The sequence below is a fragment of the Pempheris klunzingeri genome, chromosome 14 (assembly GCF_042242105.1).
Source record: "Pempheris klunzingeri isolate RE-2024b chromosome 14, fPemKlu1.hap1, whole genome shotgun sequence".
Lineage (NCBI taxonomy): Eukaryota > Metazoa > Chordata > Actinopteri > Acropomatiformes > Pempheridae > Pempheris > Pempheris klunzingeri.
Genome location: NC_092025.1, coordinates 12,553,283 through 12,571,308, shown reverse-complemented (window position 1 = coordinate 12,571,308; position 18,026 = coordinate 12,553,283). Strand labels below are relative to the sequence as shown.

General features: G+C 42.0%; 1 protein-coding gene across 1 annotated transcript in view; it reads left to right on the top strand.

Moving 5' to 3' along the window:
- Positions 1-5,639: 5,639 nt before the first annotated feature.
- The window catches only part of cadm2a (cell adhesion molecule 2a), a 188,593-nt gene continuing 176,206 nt past the window's right edge, over positions 5,640-18,026 (top strand). The window contains exon 1 of the mRNA XM_070843680.1: positions 5,640-6,052. Within this exon, the coding sequence (XP_070699781.1) occupies positions 5,992-6,052 (61 nt within the window). The 5' untranslated portion in view covers positions 5,640-5,991. The remainder of the gene's footprint in view (positions 6,053-18,026) is intronic.

The window sequence follows — 18,026 nt, the reverse complement described above, 5'->3', positions numbered from 1 at the left end:
CTGAAAGCACAGTTGAGTCTGTTAAAAACAGGCTGAAGTTACGGAAGTGTTCTGAAGTTGTCACAGCCTCCGGATCAATGGCTTATGACGTGCTACTGATTGAATATTATTAATATGAGCTGTTCAATGTGGATCCACTGATGCAGTGTTATCACAGCTACAGTTACAGTAACATCCTTGAAACCTTGTGTCTTGTCCCTAAGATGCACCTTTTGGTTTAAATTAAAGTGTCTCTCTAGCTGGTCGTTTTGGTTTATCATTAAACTTAATGATAAACTGTGGTATCCTGTACTATCTCAGGTTCAGGCTGCTCCATCTTTTCATTAAATACATTTGAGAAAATTTTCCTCGATTTGGGTCGCGGCTTGTCATTAAAGGGCGATGGTGGGTCCCGAAGCCAGACCAGTTGAGAACCACTGCTTTAGACCACAAGCCATAGATCGTTTTTATAGAAATCTATGCCTGCTCAGGGGCACACCGGCTATTTTTGGACTACATGGAGTCTTTACTGTAAATCAAGCCACAAGGGAAGGGCCCAAGATCAACGCAATGCTGCATGGTTTAGTGACCATCGCTGTAATTTCAGGTCAACGTACATGCTTATCAAAAATAATCTTCCTGTACAGAAGACATACAGTATTCATGGTTGCCAAAATCCAATGTATACACCCAGTCAGCAGCTTTCATTGGACCACTGTATCCAGACGTTTGAGGCTTATAGCCAATGGCGAAATGAAATTGCAAAATTAATTTCATAATATATCATATTAATCATTTCCTTTTACATGTCGACACACTTCTGCTCTTAACCACAAACACTTTTCTCATTGGAGAGCATTATATGAGGATGACTATAGTTGTGTGAATTAGAACAGTAGTGTGAGAGTGATGTGGAATATAAGAGAGCATAATTGTGTATGTATGAGGGCGTAGGAGTGCGTGTCGGAGGGTATGTACCGTATGTAATATTATGATTGTGTATGTGTAAGCAGCACGCACATAGACCATTATCACAACCATTAGAACACAAGGCTGGTTTTTTTTTACCTACAACCACATCTTTTTCAGTTAGAAAGTAGCACAAGCTGAGTTAAATGCGAGCACAACCCAAGGTATTCACAGTCCCTAGTTAATGGGCTCAAACATACACAACCACCAGGATGGTCTTTCAAAGCTTACAGCCAAATAGCACACAGCTTTGGAACCATCAACACTAAATGTTCTGTTCTTGAATATGCCCGGATATGAACCTGACCTTAGTTACCAAGCAACACAACCAACACTTTTTTTTTTAAATTTCCTGTCCTAATGCCTGTTATCTCCTACAAAACAAACAGTAATGCTCACCAAAACATGTACTAAAAAAGTACTGGCACATCATTTTTTTTAAGGGACCATGTGTGAAAATGAGAATCACCCAAAAGGTGCATCTACACAGTCTTTTACACTTCTGAATGAATGTGGAATGCTGCCATTCTCATTAACAAGTCCCTACCGTCTTTGTATTCAGAGTTTGGTCTAGGAGCACTTTCCGAGTGAGTGGTACTGAAACAATTGGTGTGCCACTCTAATCTCAGCACTGCTGCTGAGCTTTGGATCTGGTTGTATTTGGCGGACAGTCTCCCCTTGTGGTGTGGCAGCCTGCAATGGCTCTGGTCTCTGTGGCACTTCATGGTTGCCAAAATCTGAGAGAAAGGTCATTTATACTGCAGACACAGTGGGAGAAAAACACTCCAGTGTCTGCAAAAGAAGCCACGTGTCATACTGGAGTTATACATCCATTCTGGATAGCAGCTATTGGGCTGTGAATCCTGTCCAGTTACTGGCGTGTTGTATTCGCTACATACCATTTCCTCCCTTACTTGTTGCCATCTGTGCAGGAGCACAACTAATCAATGTGCTTTTTTCTTCTTTGTCTGGAATGAACGTAACTTATTCTCCAGTTTTGGCGTACATAGTGACTGGTCAGGCATTCTTTGCCAAAATGGATCTACATGGATAACTTCTCACTAATGAGATGAGCTCCAGCAGTCCTTAAATAGCTGTGATTTGAAATCAGTTGGTCATTTCATGCTTGTAAGCTGTTCCAGATCACTGTTAACTCATCTGCCGGGTGATGCCTTTTGCTTGAAAGGGATGGTCAAGAGCAAGCTACATGAAAATGGAAAATGGATGGGAGGAGAGTGCTGCAGAAATGAGAGAGCACTCCAAACTCCCAGAACCCTGGCAACAACACCCACACACTTCCAGATGTCACACTAGTAACTTCTAAACTGCAAGTTATTAACAGATGCCATCAGTCCAAGAATAGTGTGAAGGAGACATAATGTGTAATATTCAAAACAGTTGTTTTGTACCACATCGTCCTTTTGCTGTGGTGAGGATTGGCTGCTGTGATTAAACTGTGAATCTGATTTCATGATTAATCTGCAGCACACATGACTGAATCTGTACATTTGAGAAAACTGAATTAGAATACGTTTTGCAAACAGATACAGATACTCTTTCTTTTTTTTTTGTGTTTGCAATATCCCTTCCAAAATACAAATAATGAACATAATTCTCCTTTCCTCACACAAATATGAAATATTAGGTTAAAAAAAAAACAACATTCATGGCAGACCTCCATAATCCCTTCTTTGATTGTCATTTCTTTTTTTAAAAATGTAATTATTTATTTATCTATTTCACATTTGCTATCGTGAATGGCTTTGTCCAGAATTGACAAAGTAGGGAATTCAATTGAACACACACACACACACACACACACACACACACACACACACACACACACACACACACACAAGACACAGAGACACAGAGACATGATTGAAAGAAAATTTCAATATAAAAGGTGAGGTGATTTATGCTGTGCCCCGCCTTGTTCCATCCAAGCCAATATGCTCGGCCCTCAGCCTGGCAACATGTGTCAGCCTACATTAGGTGGACCAGTGAACAATGGCCTCAGCCAGGAGCAGGTGGTGGTTACTTGAAACTCTGAGAGGAGGGTGTGCATTAGTGGCTGTCTGTGTACATGTGTGTGTGACAGAGAGAGTGAGAGCGGGAGGAAAAGAGAGAGAGAGAGAGAGAGACAGGTCTATCTGCCATCTGGAGCACCGGACACAATCCCAGGTGAGGCGGAAACTTGAATGTGCTGTTTCTATCAGTTCACTGACTAGCCTCTCTCCTGGATCCAAACGCTTTTTGGAGAAGACCCCGTGGTTCCTTGCTATGCCTCTAGTGATGGCACACACCAATTTTGAGAGTGTGAAATGAGCCATTACAAGGTGTGCAGCAGCACCTCTTAAAGTGGACTGACCCAAAATGAGATCAGCAGGCCAAGTCAAGTCTATAAATAAACTTGTATTTATAGTACTTCTTCCACATAAATTATAAATACATACATATATATATATATATATATATACACAAACACACATATATGTGTGTGTGTAGGGCACTATTATTATATCCGAAAGGACAAAACAGGAAGTGTGTGTCTGAAAGTATCTATAGAAAAAAAATGGACAGCCTACAGCTGAGAGTTAAGGCAGGTTATAAGTATTACTGAATAAAATGAACTGGTTCTGAATTTTATACCATGTCATCATTTTCAAATAATTCACACTACTTAAATGAAATAAAGTAAAGAGGAAATTACAATATGTGTGTGTGTGTGTGTGTATGTATGTATATATATATATATATATATATATATATATATATATATATATATATATATGTGTACACACACACATACATACACACAAGTAATTGCAGTTTATGTTATCTTTGTTGGGGGCATTATCTGCTGAGCAGCTTCAGCTGTGTGATTGAAATGATGTCAGGTTGTTACTAGCATAGGTAGGCAACTAGGCAAATATGCAAAGTTAATTTTATAAATAATGCATAGGGTGCTTTGAGAGGCCATTTTATAATCAAGATAAATATGCAATCTAAGGGAGGGACCCCGTGTCTTTGGCACAGACATGTGACATGAGAGATTAGACGTACTGTGCTACAGTATTACATAAAGCAGTTGCTAGATCCATAAATAATTTTGCTTTTCAATCACACTACTCGCACTTTTCTACAATTTTCTAAACAACATCTTATTAATTCATAATGCCCCTGGTTGCAGAGCTTCTGATGACCCTCCTGAGATTAGTCTTATGATGTTTGACCTTCACGTATACGTACAGTAATTACAGAGTTCAAAGCAGCCTCCTGGGCTCCTCCATGCTATTCTGTTACATTCTTTTTGGTAATTTCACAAAGGCCATGAAGCCAAGTGGTCACAAAATGCTGTCCGTCGCCATTGCAGATTTTACAGACCGCGATTCCTCAAGTGACTGAACAGGAGCAAATGATTTCCATACAGACGATACAAATTCTGTCCCTCAGCCCACTCAGTTTCTCAACATACAGAGCAGCTGCGGACGGAACAGACATCCAAATAACCAAGACAAGCACTGTGTACCTCACTCTGCCGCGCACTCGGTACCCTTTCCTGCCTACACTTCGGCCTCATCAACACCTTGCATTGTGCGACCCGCTCTTTCTCTCTCTATTTCAGTCTTAACAGCTTTCTTGAGGGCGCTTTAGCCCACTTCCACCCCCCCACCCTCCCTGTCCACTAGACCTATACACCATTTTGCCCCATCACATTTCACCTCACCTCTCCACCCCTCTGATTGTCCCCCCCCCCTCAATCTTTAAAGCTCCGGCAGTTGTCAACCTCAATACTTCACAGCCCTCTAACCTGGATCATCACTATCAACAGAGCAGCAAGCGATGAAACGTGTAAGTTACCCATTTCATGTGCAGGGACAGCTCACACCCAGAAGCATGTTTGCATGCTCCTTCTCTGTTTTGAATTCTGAGCGCATTGTACGGCCACACTGCAAGAAGTGACCGGCTCGGCTTTAAGACTTGAACTCTGCTCTGGCTGACAATAATAAAGTCCTACTCCTATTTTCACACGCTGAGATCAAGATGCACTTCCGGATTCTATTTTGTACTTCTTGCCGCTGCAGAGATTTCAGCTTTAATAATCCAAGTATGTTATCTACAATGAATATAGCTTATTGATTTTACTTAGGAGTGGTTTTTGAGCAATTCTTTTCATCCTCCCACACCTCCAAGGGTCTTATTTTTGTGTAGATGTGTGTATAAGTAAGTGTGAGTGTGTTTGTTTATATGCACGAGGATTTAAATGTATGTGTTTTACATTGCTTTACTTTATTTTAATAGAATAAATGAACAAAACAAGTCCCACTGAGAGGAAATAATCAAAATTTCCTCAAAACAGTTCTCTTTTGGCCATTATATTGAACAAGCTTTGGCTTATTTGCATGAAAAAGGGGCAACAACTCATCCCATTAGCCTTTTCACTGTTCAAACTATTGCCAGCGTTTCAACACTCAGTGATATTTTTTGCAGTGTGTCTCACACACTGACCCCCCCCCCACCCCCTCTCTCTTTGCCTTTCCCTCACTTCACTTAGCCTCGGGTGTTCGTGATTGGTTCACCTCTCATGTCCGTCAAAACTGTGTGGGCGGGACTCAAACAATCCACTCGTGTTCCTTGCGCTGTGGATTGTGCGCCACAGCAGACCAAGACCGGGGCAGACAGTAGAGCAGCAGCATCTACCCTGTTACCGGAGGACGGCTGTTCTCAGTCCCTGAAAGGTTTCCTGCTGTTGTGCAGAGTCCTGATAACTCAGCCTGTACCTCTCTGCTGGTGCATCACTGAAAAAATATCCAGACAATTTAATTTGAGGAGCGAGAATCTCCGTTTGCCAAAGCAACACAGTCTACGGGTCGCGAAGTCGATTGTGTGAACCCCGTTTCCCAGAGACGCACAAAAGACGCACTCCCAAGTCCACCTGGATAGCTGACAAAGCCGTCCGGTCCGGTTCGAGGTCCAGAGGGGAGAGACGGCGAGGAGAAGTTAGCGCGGAAGGCAAGAGCAAGGAAGACAGGAGACAGGATGAATCTCAAGAGTCATTTGATTTTCACCCTCTACACTATTTATGGGATTCTTTGGAAAGGTGAGCCCGGGACGAGTGGTGCGTACGTGCGCTTATGTGTTGTGTGCATGTGTGCATGTGTGTGTGTAGAGTGTGTGTTTTACGCGCGCATGTTACAGGCACGCAGCAGGGCAGGAGCGGCGCGGTCACACGCGGGTCCTGGCAGAAAGGCTCCTCATTCACATGTACATGCGCGTCTGTGCCTGCGCGCGCGCGTGCGTGCGTGTGCGTACGTGCGTTGAATGTACGCGCGTGTGCAAACGTGCGTGATGTGAAGCAGCCAGTGGAGAGACTCTGCCGTTGTCCTGCTACATGCGGGATCTCTTGGAGGTTAATGTTCAGGAATGAGGGTCCTTTTTTCTTTTTTTCGCCCCAGAACTGTGCGCAGGACACAACCTGGGCACCGCTGTAGAAACATGCAGACTGGAGCGTGTTATGCTCTGTGCCTGAGTGGTAATAATAATAAATAATACATTTAAAAAAATGAGCCTGCTAGGAAGACACACCTCACCATGAAGTAACCAACCCCGCGGTTGTTTTTTGACTTGCAGCACTTGGATGAGTCACGGAGACACTGGCAGCGTTTTTACGCACCGAACTGTTTGATGCTGCTGATTACGGCAGCTCTAGATGCTCACAGGCACTCAGGGCACTCGATTCCAGGATTTTCTTTTTTCTCTCCCTTTTTTTTTTATGATTTTGACTTCTGTTTGTTCTGTACAGGTGTGATGTCTGTGGCTTGTGTGCGCACAGCCAACTCTGGCGTGTCGTGTGCCTGCATGCAGGTTTTAAAGGAGGCTATTGTCAGTAACCTCGAGCGACTTGTAGGGAGAGTTGTGCAGGCCTGATTGGAATGACAGGGTTCTCCATTAAAACATCAAAAGTTTATTTTCCGTTATGGCAGCTGATAATATTAAGGTTAGTTCTGCTCTCACGTTAAGCCTCATGCAGCAGATATTTGACACTGTTTCTGTGTTTATCTTCACAAGATGGAAATCAAATTTGGCGACGACTGATCTCGACTAAATGTGTGTGTTATTCTGACCTGGAGAACATGTGTGATGATTATAGGACAAACTGCTGTGGTATTCAAGCAGCCAAATGTAAACAAGAGAATGAGGTGACATTGGGGGTCAAGGTCACAGTGGATTGCGCCTGTCTGTTTGTAAGACGATTCAGTGTGTTGCATTGGCCTGCACTGAAGTAGACATAGACTGTATGAATAACATTAAATAAAACTAGAAAGCTTTTACTGTAATAGCGCCACAACATGCAACGTTGTAGGTTTCTTTCATGCTTACATCTCTTGTCTTTAATACATAAAGCAGAAGATCTGGGCCAATGCAGTACATAGGAAAGACTTCTGAGGCTGCAATTGTTTGTTGGTTAAGAAAGATTTGTGTTAATATCAGAGTCTGATTTGAGGAAGATTCCTCAGTGCTGTTTTTAACTGTGTGCTATTATTTTTTATTTCAGAATAGTTCCACCTTTAACAAATCTGATTTTAAAAAAAAAAAAAAAAAAAAAAAAAGTTGCATGAGCACAACCCAGTGGTATTTCATGTGTCAGTTTCTCATTAGACTAAAATACAGTGTAGAAAACAATGTGAAAACAAAGCACTGGATGGGATTCAAGTCTTAAGGCATCAAAGGAACTATGCAAAATGTCCAATTTAAACAAGAAGGGAACAAGAGGGAACACATATTCTTGAGTTTCTGGACCTGAGTTAAAGTCACGCTGTTTTTAACAGTGGCAGGAGGGTGATGGATTTACTCCGAAACAACTGTCAGTCTAACAGCAGGGCCTCGTATGCCACACTGAGCTTCAGCTTTGTGAAACACCACTTTTTTCCCCCCTCAAATTATATCGAGATGTATTTAAAGCATTGGATGACAAATTTATTAACAAGAAAGTCCTGACTTTGTTAACTGCTGTTTTCTGTGCGAGTAAATGAGAAATCCCAAATGAGAGACCGTTTATGCTTGATTCCCTTGATCATTTGTTGTTGTCTCTTTGAAGTGTATGTGTGTGTGTGTGCACATGAGAGGGAGAGAGAGTGAGAGCAGTCCTTCCTTAATAACCAGACATGATTAAGGCCATTCTTGACTTAATGAATTGGTATGTAATGAGGTATCTTAGGATATCTGGTCTATCTGACAGCATTTATTGACGTTCCAGAGCCTTTCTTTTCCCCTTTATTCTCCTGAGGGCAGAACGCTCATTATGAGTGTGTGTGTGTATGAGTGTGTGTGTGTGCTTGCACATATCCCTGCAAATGTGTGCCGTGTTTGTATAACTTATGTGTGAAGAGGCCTAAGCAAAGACATAACCATGCCGATAACAGCGGAGCACACGTCGGGCTTCTTTTATGTGGGGCTTTCTGTACACACACACACACACACACACACACACACACACATACATATCAGTCTCTCTCTCTCTCTCTCTCTCTCTCTCTCTCTCTCTCTCTCTCTCTCTCTCTCTAACCCTGAAGAGGATAATGCTAGGCTGCTTGATTTGAACAGTCATCTCTCAGTGCAAGACCTATTATTGTATAGGTTCCACACAGCAGGCAGGTCAGCCTCCTCCTGAATGAAGTCTATTTCGCAGAAGCCGTATCCATGCGCTCTGTAAATGACAGCTGTTTCATCCCCTCTGGCCCCCTGCCAGCTGGCATGAAGAGATCTAGAGACACTGAATCTCTGTCATAGGCTAGACCTGCATGGTATATAGTGTGAACGTGAAGTGTTGTGATGGAGGTTGTTGTTTACCAACAGCCCGAGTTGTTAACATATTATCCAGTGTGTCTCATGTGCCCATGCCGGAGCCAGGGAAAACAGCCTGTTATGCAAATGGCCCTCTTACGTAAGAGCTCGGGGCTGAGCGGCAGGCGAGGGGAGACAGAGGCAGAGTGCGACAGAGAAAGAGGGAGATGTTCTAGAATAGAGGAGCCGATGTAAGAGTGATGTGGGAGGAGAGGTGTGGAGGAGGAATGTGCAATCTCCTCAGCTAAAGAGTGTGATATGTGTGCTGGTTGTTAGTTTGCTGTTTGGACGCCTGTTTATCTCTGCTGCTCTGTCTGTTTGCTGTCGCTCTCCCCGCCTGGTAGTCTGTCTGTTTTGAACTCTGATCTTGCTAGCCTAAATACAAACTCCCGCTGAGGGATGTGTTTATCCCCGCAGTGACTCTAAGCTGCTGAAGGCTGACCCTCCATCCCTCTGTACTTCTGTCCATTCCTCCCTCACTTCATCCTCCCATTCTGGTGTGGAGCTTTGTACCACAGCAGCGTGGGAAAGCTTCTGATAACAAGCGGCCTTGTGTGTGTGTGTGTGTGTGTGTGTGTGTGTGTGTTAGTAGAGCCACTGATTACACGGCAGAAACAAGATGTTCTCTCTTTCTTGCTCGCTTGCACTCTTCCTCCTACTTCTGTGTGTTTTGCGAGTGTGCTCATTTTCATGGTCATGCTTTAACAGGGAGAACATGTGAGGTTCTCTGCACCTTATACCGATGCCATGAAACTTCAATGGCGAGAATCTTCAGCAGAGCAGCACTGGCTCAATGTGCATCACACAGACACTCATACACACACTTATACACACACGCAGCTCCACTGTGGATTCATTGCTGCTCTGCCAAGGGATTTCCCATGATCAAAGCCAGTCTTTTGTTAGTCCAGGTGTTAAAAAAGTTAAAACAGAAAGGAGGAGGAGGCTGGAGGGGAACGTGGTAGGATTTGGAGCTTACAAGTTCTTCATGGCAGAGCAGAAATATGCCTCGCCAGAACTGCTCCAGACACACATACAGTGAACCTGCCGCCTGTTCCAGCTCTTTTTCATATCAGTAAAGTTGTGCATTTGGGGCAGGTTTTGCAAGGGAATGTACAACCATGACAAGTTAAATACAGATGCTCTCACCGTGTGTTTAGACATAGGGATAAACGGAGACAGGAAGAGGCAGGAGGCCAGTCGTTTTTTAAGTTTAGTACACATGTAGCCACAGATGGCAGAGATTCACAGGTGGCAAAAACGGAGTCGAGCAAGATAGTGTGGAGGAGTTACAAACTTTTGAGCTTCATGCTAATATATCCTCCAATGCACAGAGAGCTAGCCAATAGCTCAGTTCCTAAACCAGACTGTGAATTAATCTCCTATCACAGTATATGTCTGCAAAATCGGATGCGTCCATGCCAGATGACACGGCACAGACTGCAATGACAGATCAGGCATCACTGTTTGTCTACACCACTCCAGTAATATTAGATATATACGTAGAAAGATGAGAGAAGACTTTACCAAGCAAATATTCCCCTCAAAGCGTAACAACAGCAGTAAATAAACTGATTTGCCAAGCACCAGTCATCTAAAATTATAGGCAGACTCTTTCTTTGTCAGAATGGCAACCTCAGACCTTCAGAAAACATCTGCCAAATCTGAGCAATGCATTTAAATTGATGCATGTGCTCATTGCTAAATATACCCAAAAGCTACAGATTCAGTAAGAGGCAGCATTCAGCGTGCCTTTGTGTCTGATCACACTGACATGAAGACTGTGCCCTTTGAGAATATGGCCTTGCAATATGTCAGCTGCTGAGGTGTCGTACACAGCTCTACGTATTCTCATTGAACATCTCATCTCCCGCAATATCTTGTGAAAAGCGAAACAATTTTTCATTCACTGTTCTACGAATGTCCAGCAACACAAGAGATCAGCCCGTGCAGTAAAGACCTCAAGCAAAATCATGGACAGTCCTTTTATTCCCAATAGAAAATGCTGTATCTCAAGATAGTTGTGGCATTGAAATGGGTTTTTGATATAATTTCTAGCAAGAAATGGGCATTTTATTTTCACATTATTCATTCGTTGAGTGTATATGGTTTTTAGTTTGCTAGTTATTATGTAGATTCTGTTGATCTATGTTAAGAAAAAATAAAAATGTTGGTTTATGTCAGGCCAAAACAGTAATCGAACTTGTTTGTGTTGAGAAGATATGATTCAAACAACATGCAAGCCACGTATGCATGGTAAGGACCATATGCATTCACTGAACGAAAATTGTGAAAATAAAATGCACATAACACAATTTCATTCCAAAGATATCTCAACATGTTGCATTTTCAACTGTGAATAAAAGGAATGTCATACCAATACCAATTATAGTGCATTGCTTTTAATAAGTATAAGCTCAAATGGTGAATTAGAATAGCATGCATAACTTGCAGGTTTGCAGCTGACCACACACACACACACACACACACATCCCCCTGAGTGTCATTCAGTTTACTGAATTCTGCAGTACAAGGCTTTTCTGATTCCTGGCGAGAATCTCCTGAAAATAGAATAAATGCTGCAGAGTAATTGGCTGTGTGATAGCAATGACGCACCATCTTGGGTGGTTGTATTAATCATCGCACATTTCAAGCATACAAATCAAACCATCTATAATTATGTTGTCAGGGTTAAATTCAAGAACATGCCACATTTATGAGCTAGTTTAATTCTACTAAATAGTATATTATTTTAGCCAAAGTCATTGGTATTATCTAATAGAGTCATATGTTGGTGATGCTATAAACTAATGGCTTCCTGGTTACGAATACAGAACATGAGTCAACCACATTTACAATCCACAAATAAACAGTTTTGTAGAGAATTAATGTGGCATAAATGTAGATTTTTTTTTTTTTCATTTTGGCATCAAGGCTGTGTTTCATATTTCTTAGGCGGAGTGAAATTTAAGCCAGCTTAAAGCAGGAGAATATGGGAGAGATCAAATGCAGCCTCCCATGGAGAGCGATGAGAATACGAGCCCACAGGTGGATTTGGCTCCAACATCAGCGGCAGCAGACAGCGGGTTTGCACCCTAAGTAGACCTCCCAGTAGGTGAAAGAAGTGTGCAAGCTCAGCTAACAGATCAGCTGATGGGGCTTTTTTTTTTCTTTTCAAAGCGATCGTGTAGCTATTTAAGTCAGAATATGAACTGACGTGCATTTATCGACGTGAGACGTATGTAATAATAAACGTTAAGCTGCCGTTGAAGATTAACTTGTCAAATGCTCAAACGCTGAAACAAATAACACGTCCTAATGCTGAGAAAAGGGTGCTGGAGATTGCACAAGGTGTTCATTTTTACATATAGAAACGTAGGGATTCTTTGGATGTTGGCCATCTTATCTGGTATGTGCTGATTGACAAGCAAACTTCAGGGATGTTTGGCTTCTTTTGTTCGAGTCGAACTTCAGCCATTAGATATAATCTACCCGTTCAAATTAAACACAAGCACGTATATTGCGAAAGACATAGGCTGTGTTATTGGGTGTGAGTGCTTCGCTCTGTGTGTACATGCGCATGCATATGTGATGTCTGTATTAGCATTGAATTCCAAAGGATTAGCGAGTGGCTAATCTGAAGCTCCAGTCTTTGACAAGCCATGTGTCACTAATCTCAAACACTCTGGAATAAAGAGACACAAACACAATCAAACAATCACCTTTTGGATTAAAACTCTCCATGCAGAGGGTGGAGGGTGTTGTAATCTTTCACTCCAACCAGGAAAAGGTAAAAAAACGGTTCAAACTGAATAAAAGGAGAAAAAAAAATCCAAGATAATGACAGTATTTTCTGTCTTTCTCTCTCTCTCTCCCTCCTTCTCTGTCTCTCTCTCTCTCACACACACGCATAGACACACTTGTAAATAACAAACAAAGGAAGTGGGTTGATTTAACATGCACTCTCAGTTGAACCTGATGCGCTCTACAAGTTCATGTAGCGTCCCCCCTCTTAACAACTCTTAGCCAAGATAATGTTCTTTTTATGTTACGTGCCCTTTCATCTGACAGCTCCTTTTCATACAATTCCCCGAGGGCCAGAGTCTGGAGACTTGGTAGTACATGTTACAGTAATCATTTTCTTCAACAGAGATAAAGATATGGACAGCCGTGACTCTGCCTACTCCCTCTGCTCTCCTGCCCCAACTCCGATATTGTTTGGGGACTCTGTGCCTGTTCTTGACAAAAATGAATTCAGCCAAAGCAAAGTAAGCCCCATATTGTGTACAGAAACACTCTGACACACAGAACCATATTGCCATATGTGTACACCAAAAAGATACACACTGGCACAAATACACATGCACACGTGTGCAGCCCAGAGGTATAGAAGTGAAAAAACAGCAGACAAGTGCTTTGTTTTCAGGAACCACATCTGCTGGACTAAACATGGGATGAAGCTGAGAAACTGTGGCAGTTTTTTGACTTCATTGCTGCTGTTTTTATGACCCAGATTCAGAGAAAGCTTTCTCTGTCTACATACACGTATCTTTCAGTAAAATCAAGGCTGACAGAGTAAATTCACAGGGAATATGATGGAAAAACAGAATGGAGAGGGGACAGGAAGACACTACAGCTATGCTCAGGCCTTAAAATGTCTTCTTCTCTTCTTTTCCCATTCTGTTAATACCATTATTTTCTATATAACCAGAGGCCCATGAAAGGGAAAAAATCCAGTCCAAACAGGAAATGAACCCACATTCAATGAAGATCCCACAGGTGCTCTTTTAGTCACTATTCATATTTTTCCAAATCACCGCTGCTATCCCACAAAGAAATCCCTAAAATGAGTTGCATCCTTTTTTAATGGCAGCGTTCATTTCCTCCTGATGGCCATCACACATTAATGGATATTATAATGGATACATGTACTTGCTCATTTCTCAATGCAATAATTTTATTTTAAATGTACTTAAGCCGTGGTAGCTAAGTAGTTTCGTGTGTGTGCCTCGTTTCCATGTTGTGGTTCTTTAACATTATGCAAAAACATAGATTTAGTGTTTAATTGCGTATCTTGTACTTATACAGTAACAATATGGAGTTATGTCATGATACTAATTGAAAAGCATCCACAAATACACATCTCTGCACTTGTTTTAGCATCACAATCTCAAAGAAGCTTAGAAGTAGCTAAAGCTAATTGAAATATAATTCCCCGAAGACACATGTTCATGTTAATTGACTTTCTGTGTGTGCCTGTGTTTGTGTGCGAGAATGTGTGGGTGGGTGTGTGAGTGAGTGAGTGTGTGTGTGTGTGTGTGTGTGTGTGTGTGCGCACACTTGAGTGTGTATGTGTGTATGTGTTTGTATTCATATTATCGCCAGAAGTCACTTTCTAGTCCCTTGTCTAATCATCAGCTTGAGGGTCCCCCCACATCTTAATTTGGTGTTTGAAAGCTATTAGACACTCTTTTGCATGAGCACCATTCCCATACACATCTAATGTAGTAAAATAGTGCAGTTAGAATCCACTGACGTTATCTTAAAGTCAAATTGAACTGGTCCGTCCATGGTGGTTGGTACACACCATGAATCAAAGCTTTTCACCGCTGCGTTGTTTAAGCTTTTATATCTCAGGAAAGTGGTAATGTGCAGAACAATGGGGTCTTAGATGAGAGCGAACGCAGGATCTTTGCAAGACTTTGTATATGTGTGCGCGCCGGTTTCTGTGTGCATTTACATGTGAAACGAGAGAGAACACTCATTATGTTCAAAGCCTATAATTAACTGATTCTCAGGTGTGAAATTTCATACAGTTGAAAAGTTTTCACACCACGAAGACACGCATACACGAACACACGGAGAATATGACCATTGTCGTTAAACATGTTAAGACATTTGGGCCGAACCACGTGAAGAGGTTTCCTCTGCTGTGCTTTGTGTAGTTCTTTCTTGGTTTGGGTAAATACAGGTATTGAAATACATTCAATTTACATATTTATACACATGATGGTGGCCTTGCCTCCAAATGCTCCTGTTCTCCTCTCTGCGGCTCTGCTCTCATGCCGTATGATGTCGTCCGTATTCACTTGTGCTTTGTGTTGTCTTTACTCTTTATACCAGTATGGATCCTGTTTCTAAGGAGCGTTCCAAAATCCTATATTGCTTCTAAGTTTGGAGTCTGGCCGCTTTCTATGTCGAGATCGCTCCAGGCCTGTTGTAGTGGGGAGGGAAGATGGAGTCAAGTGAGACAATTTATAACAGTTAAAAACCAAATGAACTGAGACCCTTGGCTTGGGTGAGCGAGCGGCAGCATACATAATGCGCCTTAGGGATTTCTTCTCCACACAGATTGTGCTCTGCACAGTGTGTGTGTGTGTGTGTGTGTCCAAGCTAGCAAACACATAGCACAGAGACACACAGCCCCCTCCACCATCTGTCTCAGTTTGCCACATTGCAAATCCATTATATGCTACACAACATTATTCCCCCCATCCTAAGTGGCACACACCCCTGAGCTTACTTCCACTATCCTACTCAGTGGAACGGTGACAATTTGCTACCGCATACACATCTTTGTTAAAGATGCGGTGGCATGTTTCCAGCTGGATTTTAATACATATTTTCATGCACCATTTGCATTTTTTGTAAGTTGGTGTTTAGCATTGATGCTCTGAGATTTTACAAGCCTGTTTGCTTGTTCCTGCTGCTTCAGTGGAAATTTGTGTGATATTTTCAACTGGTCTTTGGTGAACTGACGCTGGACTTTAGTAATCCTACCTCCTCCAGAATTATTAATTTCTTGCAGTTTGGTAGACAGACTTAACACATGCACAGTGCATGAATCTGGCTAAGGTTTGGATCAGTGGTTTTATAGCTAACTCATCTCCAGTTCTAATCAAAAAGCTTCCCCAGCCCTGAACCTCCTGCTGGGGAAACAAAGAAGTTATTATGTTTTTAAATGGTCTCCAATTACGGGTAATTTCACTGCCTATCTTAAAGCTATTTGCTTTTCTCTCATTTTGCTCCAGTTGGGCAGAGCAGGCATTATGCTTAGCAAAAAACAACAAGATAGACAAGTTAGACATACAGCAGATGCATTCTCTTGGAAAACAGAGTGGTCTGCCTTTCTTTGCACTGCTCTGTTTCCCCTCATCTCTTATCATTAGAATTGGGAAACACTGTCAACTCAATTCCTCCTTTATCTTCCTCATTAGTGTTTGTCTCACAGTGCACTCAATTACTCAGTCTATCACTATCCTATACCCACAAGTCCAAGGCCTCCACTGGCTGAAGTGAGTCAAAATTCTTATGTGGGTAGAATCCAGTAAGACTCATTAGTGAGTGATGTTAAAAATGTGCAATCATGTGCTCAACATAAACAGTTTCCATCCGTGATGTGGAGTTTCACAGGCTATATACTGTATATAGCCTTGTTTGAATATAGTCATATCAATTGGCAGGCTAGTCGCATTTCACACAGATAGTCAGAGCCTTTTATCATTTTAAATGTTAATCTATGGCCCACCTGGGAAGGGAATTTACACACAGCTGGATTAGTTTTGATGAATTGGATTTCAAAATTAAGCTTGGTTTTATGTTCTGGCATTCAAGCAGCAGTCACTTATTTTTGGATTGTATGATATTCTAATGATAACAGCATTTTTTTTTCTCTTGACAATCAACAGAGGTTTAGTTTTAAGAAAGTGGTTACTACTCTTGGTAGCATTCATGTAACATCCCAGATGATCTGGCTATTTTATATCCAAATAGGAGTGACGGTCCTACATGAAAAGTCAGAAAGTTAAAATTCTGAATCATAAGTAAAAGACTTTAGAAGTTTCTGAAACAAGCTTTTCTTTTTATTGCTTTTAAACCAGTTTTTGCAGCTGAATTAAATGGCCTCTTGATTTACAAAACACCGAGAGTGATTAGTGTTGTGTGGCATTCTAATTTTGAAACTGTGCATATGTATATTCCTCTTTATCACTGCTTCCCGGTCCCCCACTGAAAATTCATGCGATGGCTGCAATCCCAGACTAGTTTGCCAACATGTTAATGCTGCTGCATGTGTATCCAGTTCAAATGGACCAGCTAATGCTAATCTGTGCTAATCCTCTGAGAAGCACCCTCAGAGCAACATTATCATGCTACTCTGCAGTTGAGATGGATAGTGGAGGAGAGGGGACAACAAAATGGTGAATGGAGATATCAGCACAGCAAATATTTAATCATAACAGCTGACACGCACAAATCCTCACACCAGTGGTCACCTTCCAATGCCCGGTTGTCCACACACACACACACACACACACACAGACTCTGACACAGACACACACTTAGACATGCAAAGACAGAGCTGCAGACAAGCACTATTATTGAAGAGATAGGCCCAAAATCTCCCAGCACGGCAGTAATAATGAGATGGTGTTAACCACAGTTGCACTGAGCTGGTAAATGGTAGCCAACTCTCCAGGACTAAGCGCTGATCCTAAGCCCTTGTCGTAATGCACTGGTCACCCTAATCCTGACCTTATTAAAAATGAGCCTCTAACCAAAAAGGAGCCAATATCTTAAGACTAGTAGTTCCTCGATGCAGCTGGTCCTAGTTCAGCCTGTGTGAGTGGAGGTGACCTTCACGTGACATAATCCCTTAGCCACCTTTTACCCCCATAGGCATTATGATCACGGGGCTGAGGTCACTTCAGAGTTGTGGATCCATATCCAAGACACATGGATTTCCATTTCCATATTCAATCAGTATTGCAGTGCAATGCAATACTCTGCAGCACAGAGAGGAGTGATCACATGGCAGTGTTGCACATGGCAGCAATAAGAAGAAGAGCAAGAGGAAATTATTTGGCCATAAGAAATTTTCTGTCAGCGGTGCGTTCACAGCTCATGTCCACATGGCAAATGTATAGTGATGATGCAGTGATATTTTTTTTTCTTATCTGATATCTTTAATGAAAATCCGTAGTTCTAATATATGTTCCTGACATCAGTGCCTCTGCTAGTTGTGATGTCCTCTCATACTCCACTTAATGCGTCTCTACTTGTAGGTAAAAGTGTAATTGTATCAGTAAAAGATAATCAGGAAATAGATTAATGGCACTCTTGCCCTTTTCACATGGTTCTGTCACGCTGGAATGTGCTGATTTTGGTGCTTATTTCTCACACTTTTGGGCTCATTATGTCTACAAAGAGATACTACTGCATGTATAGGTCTG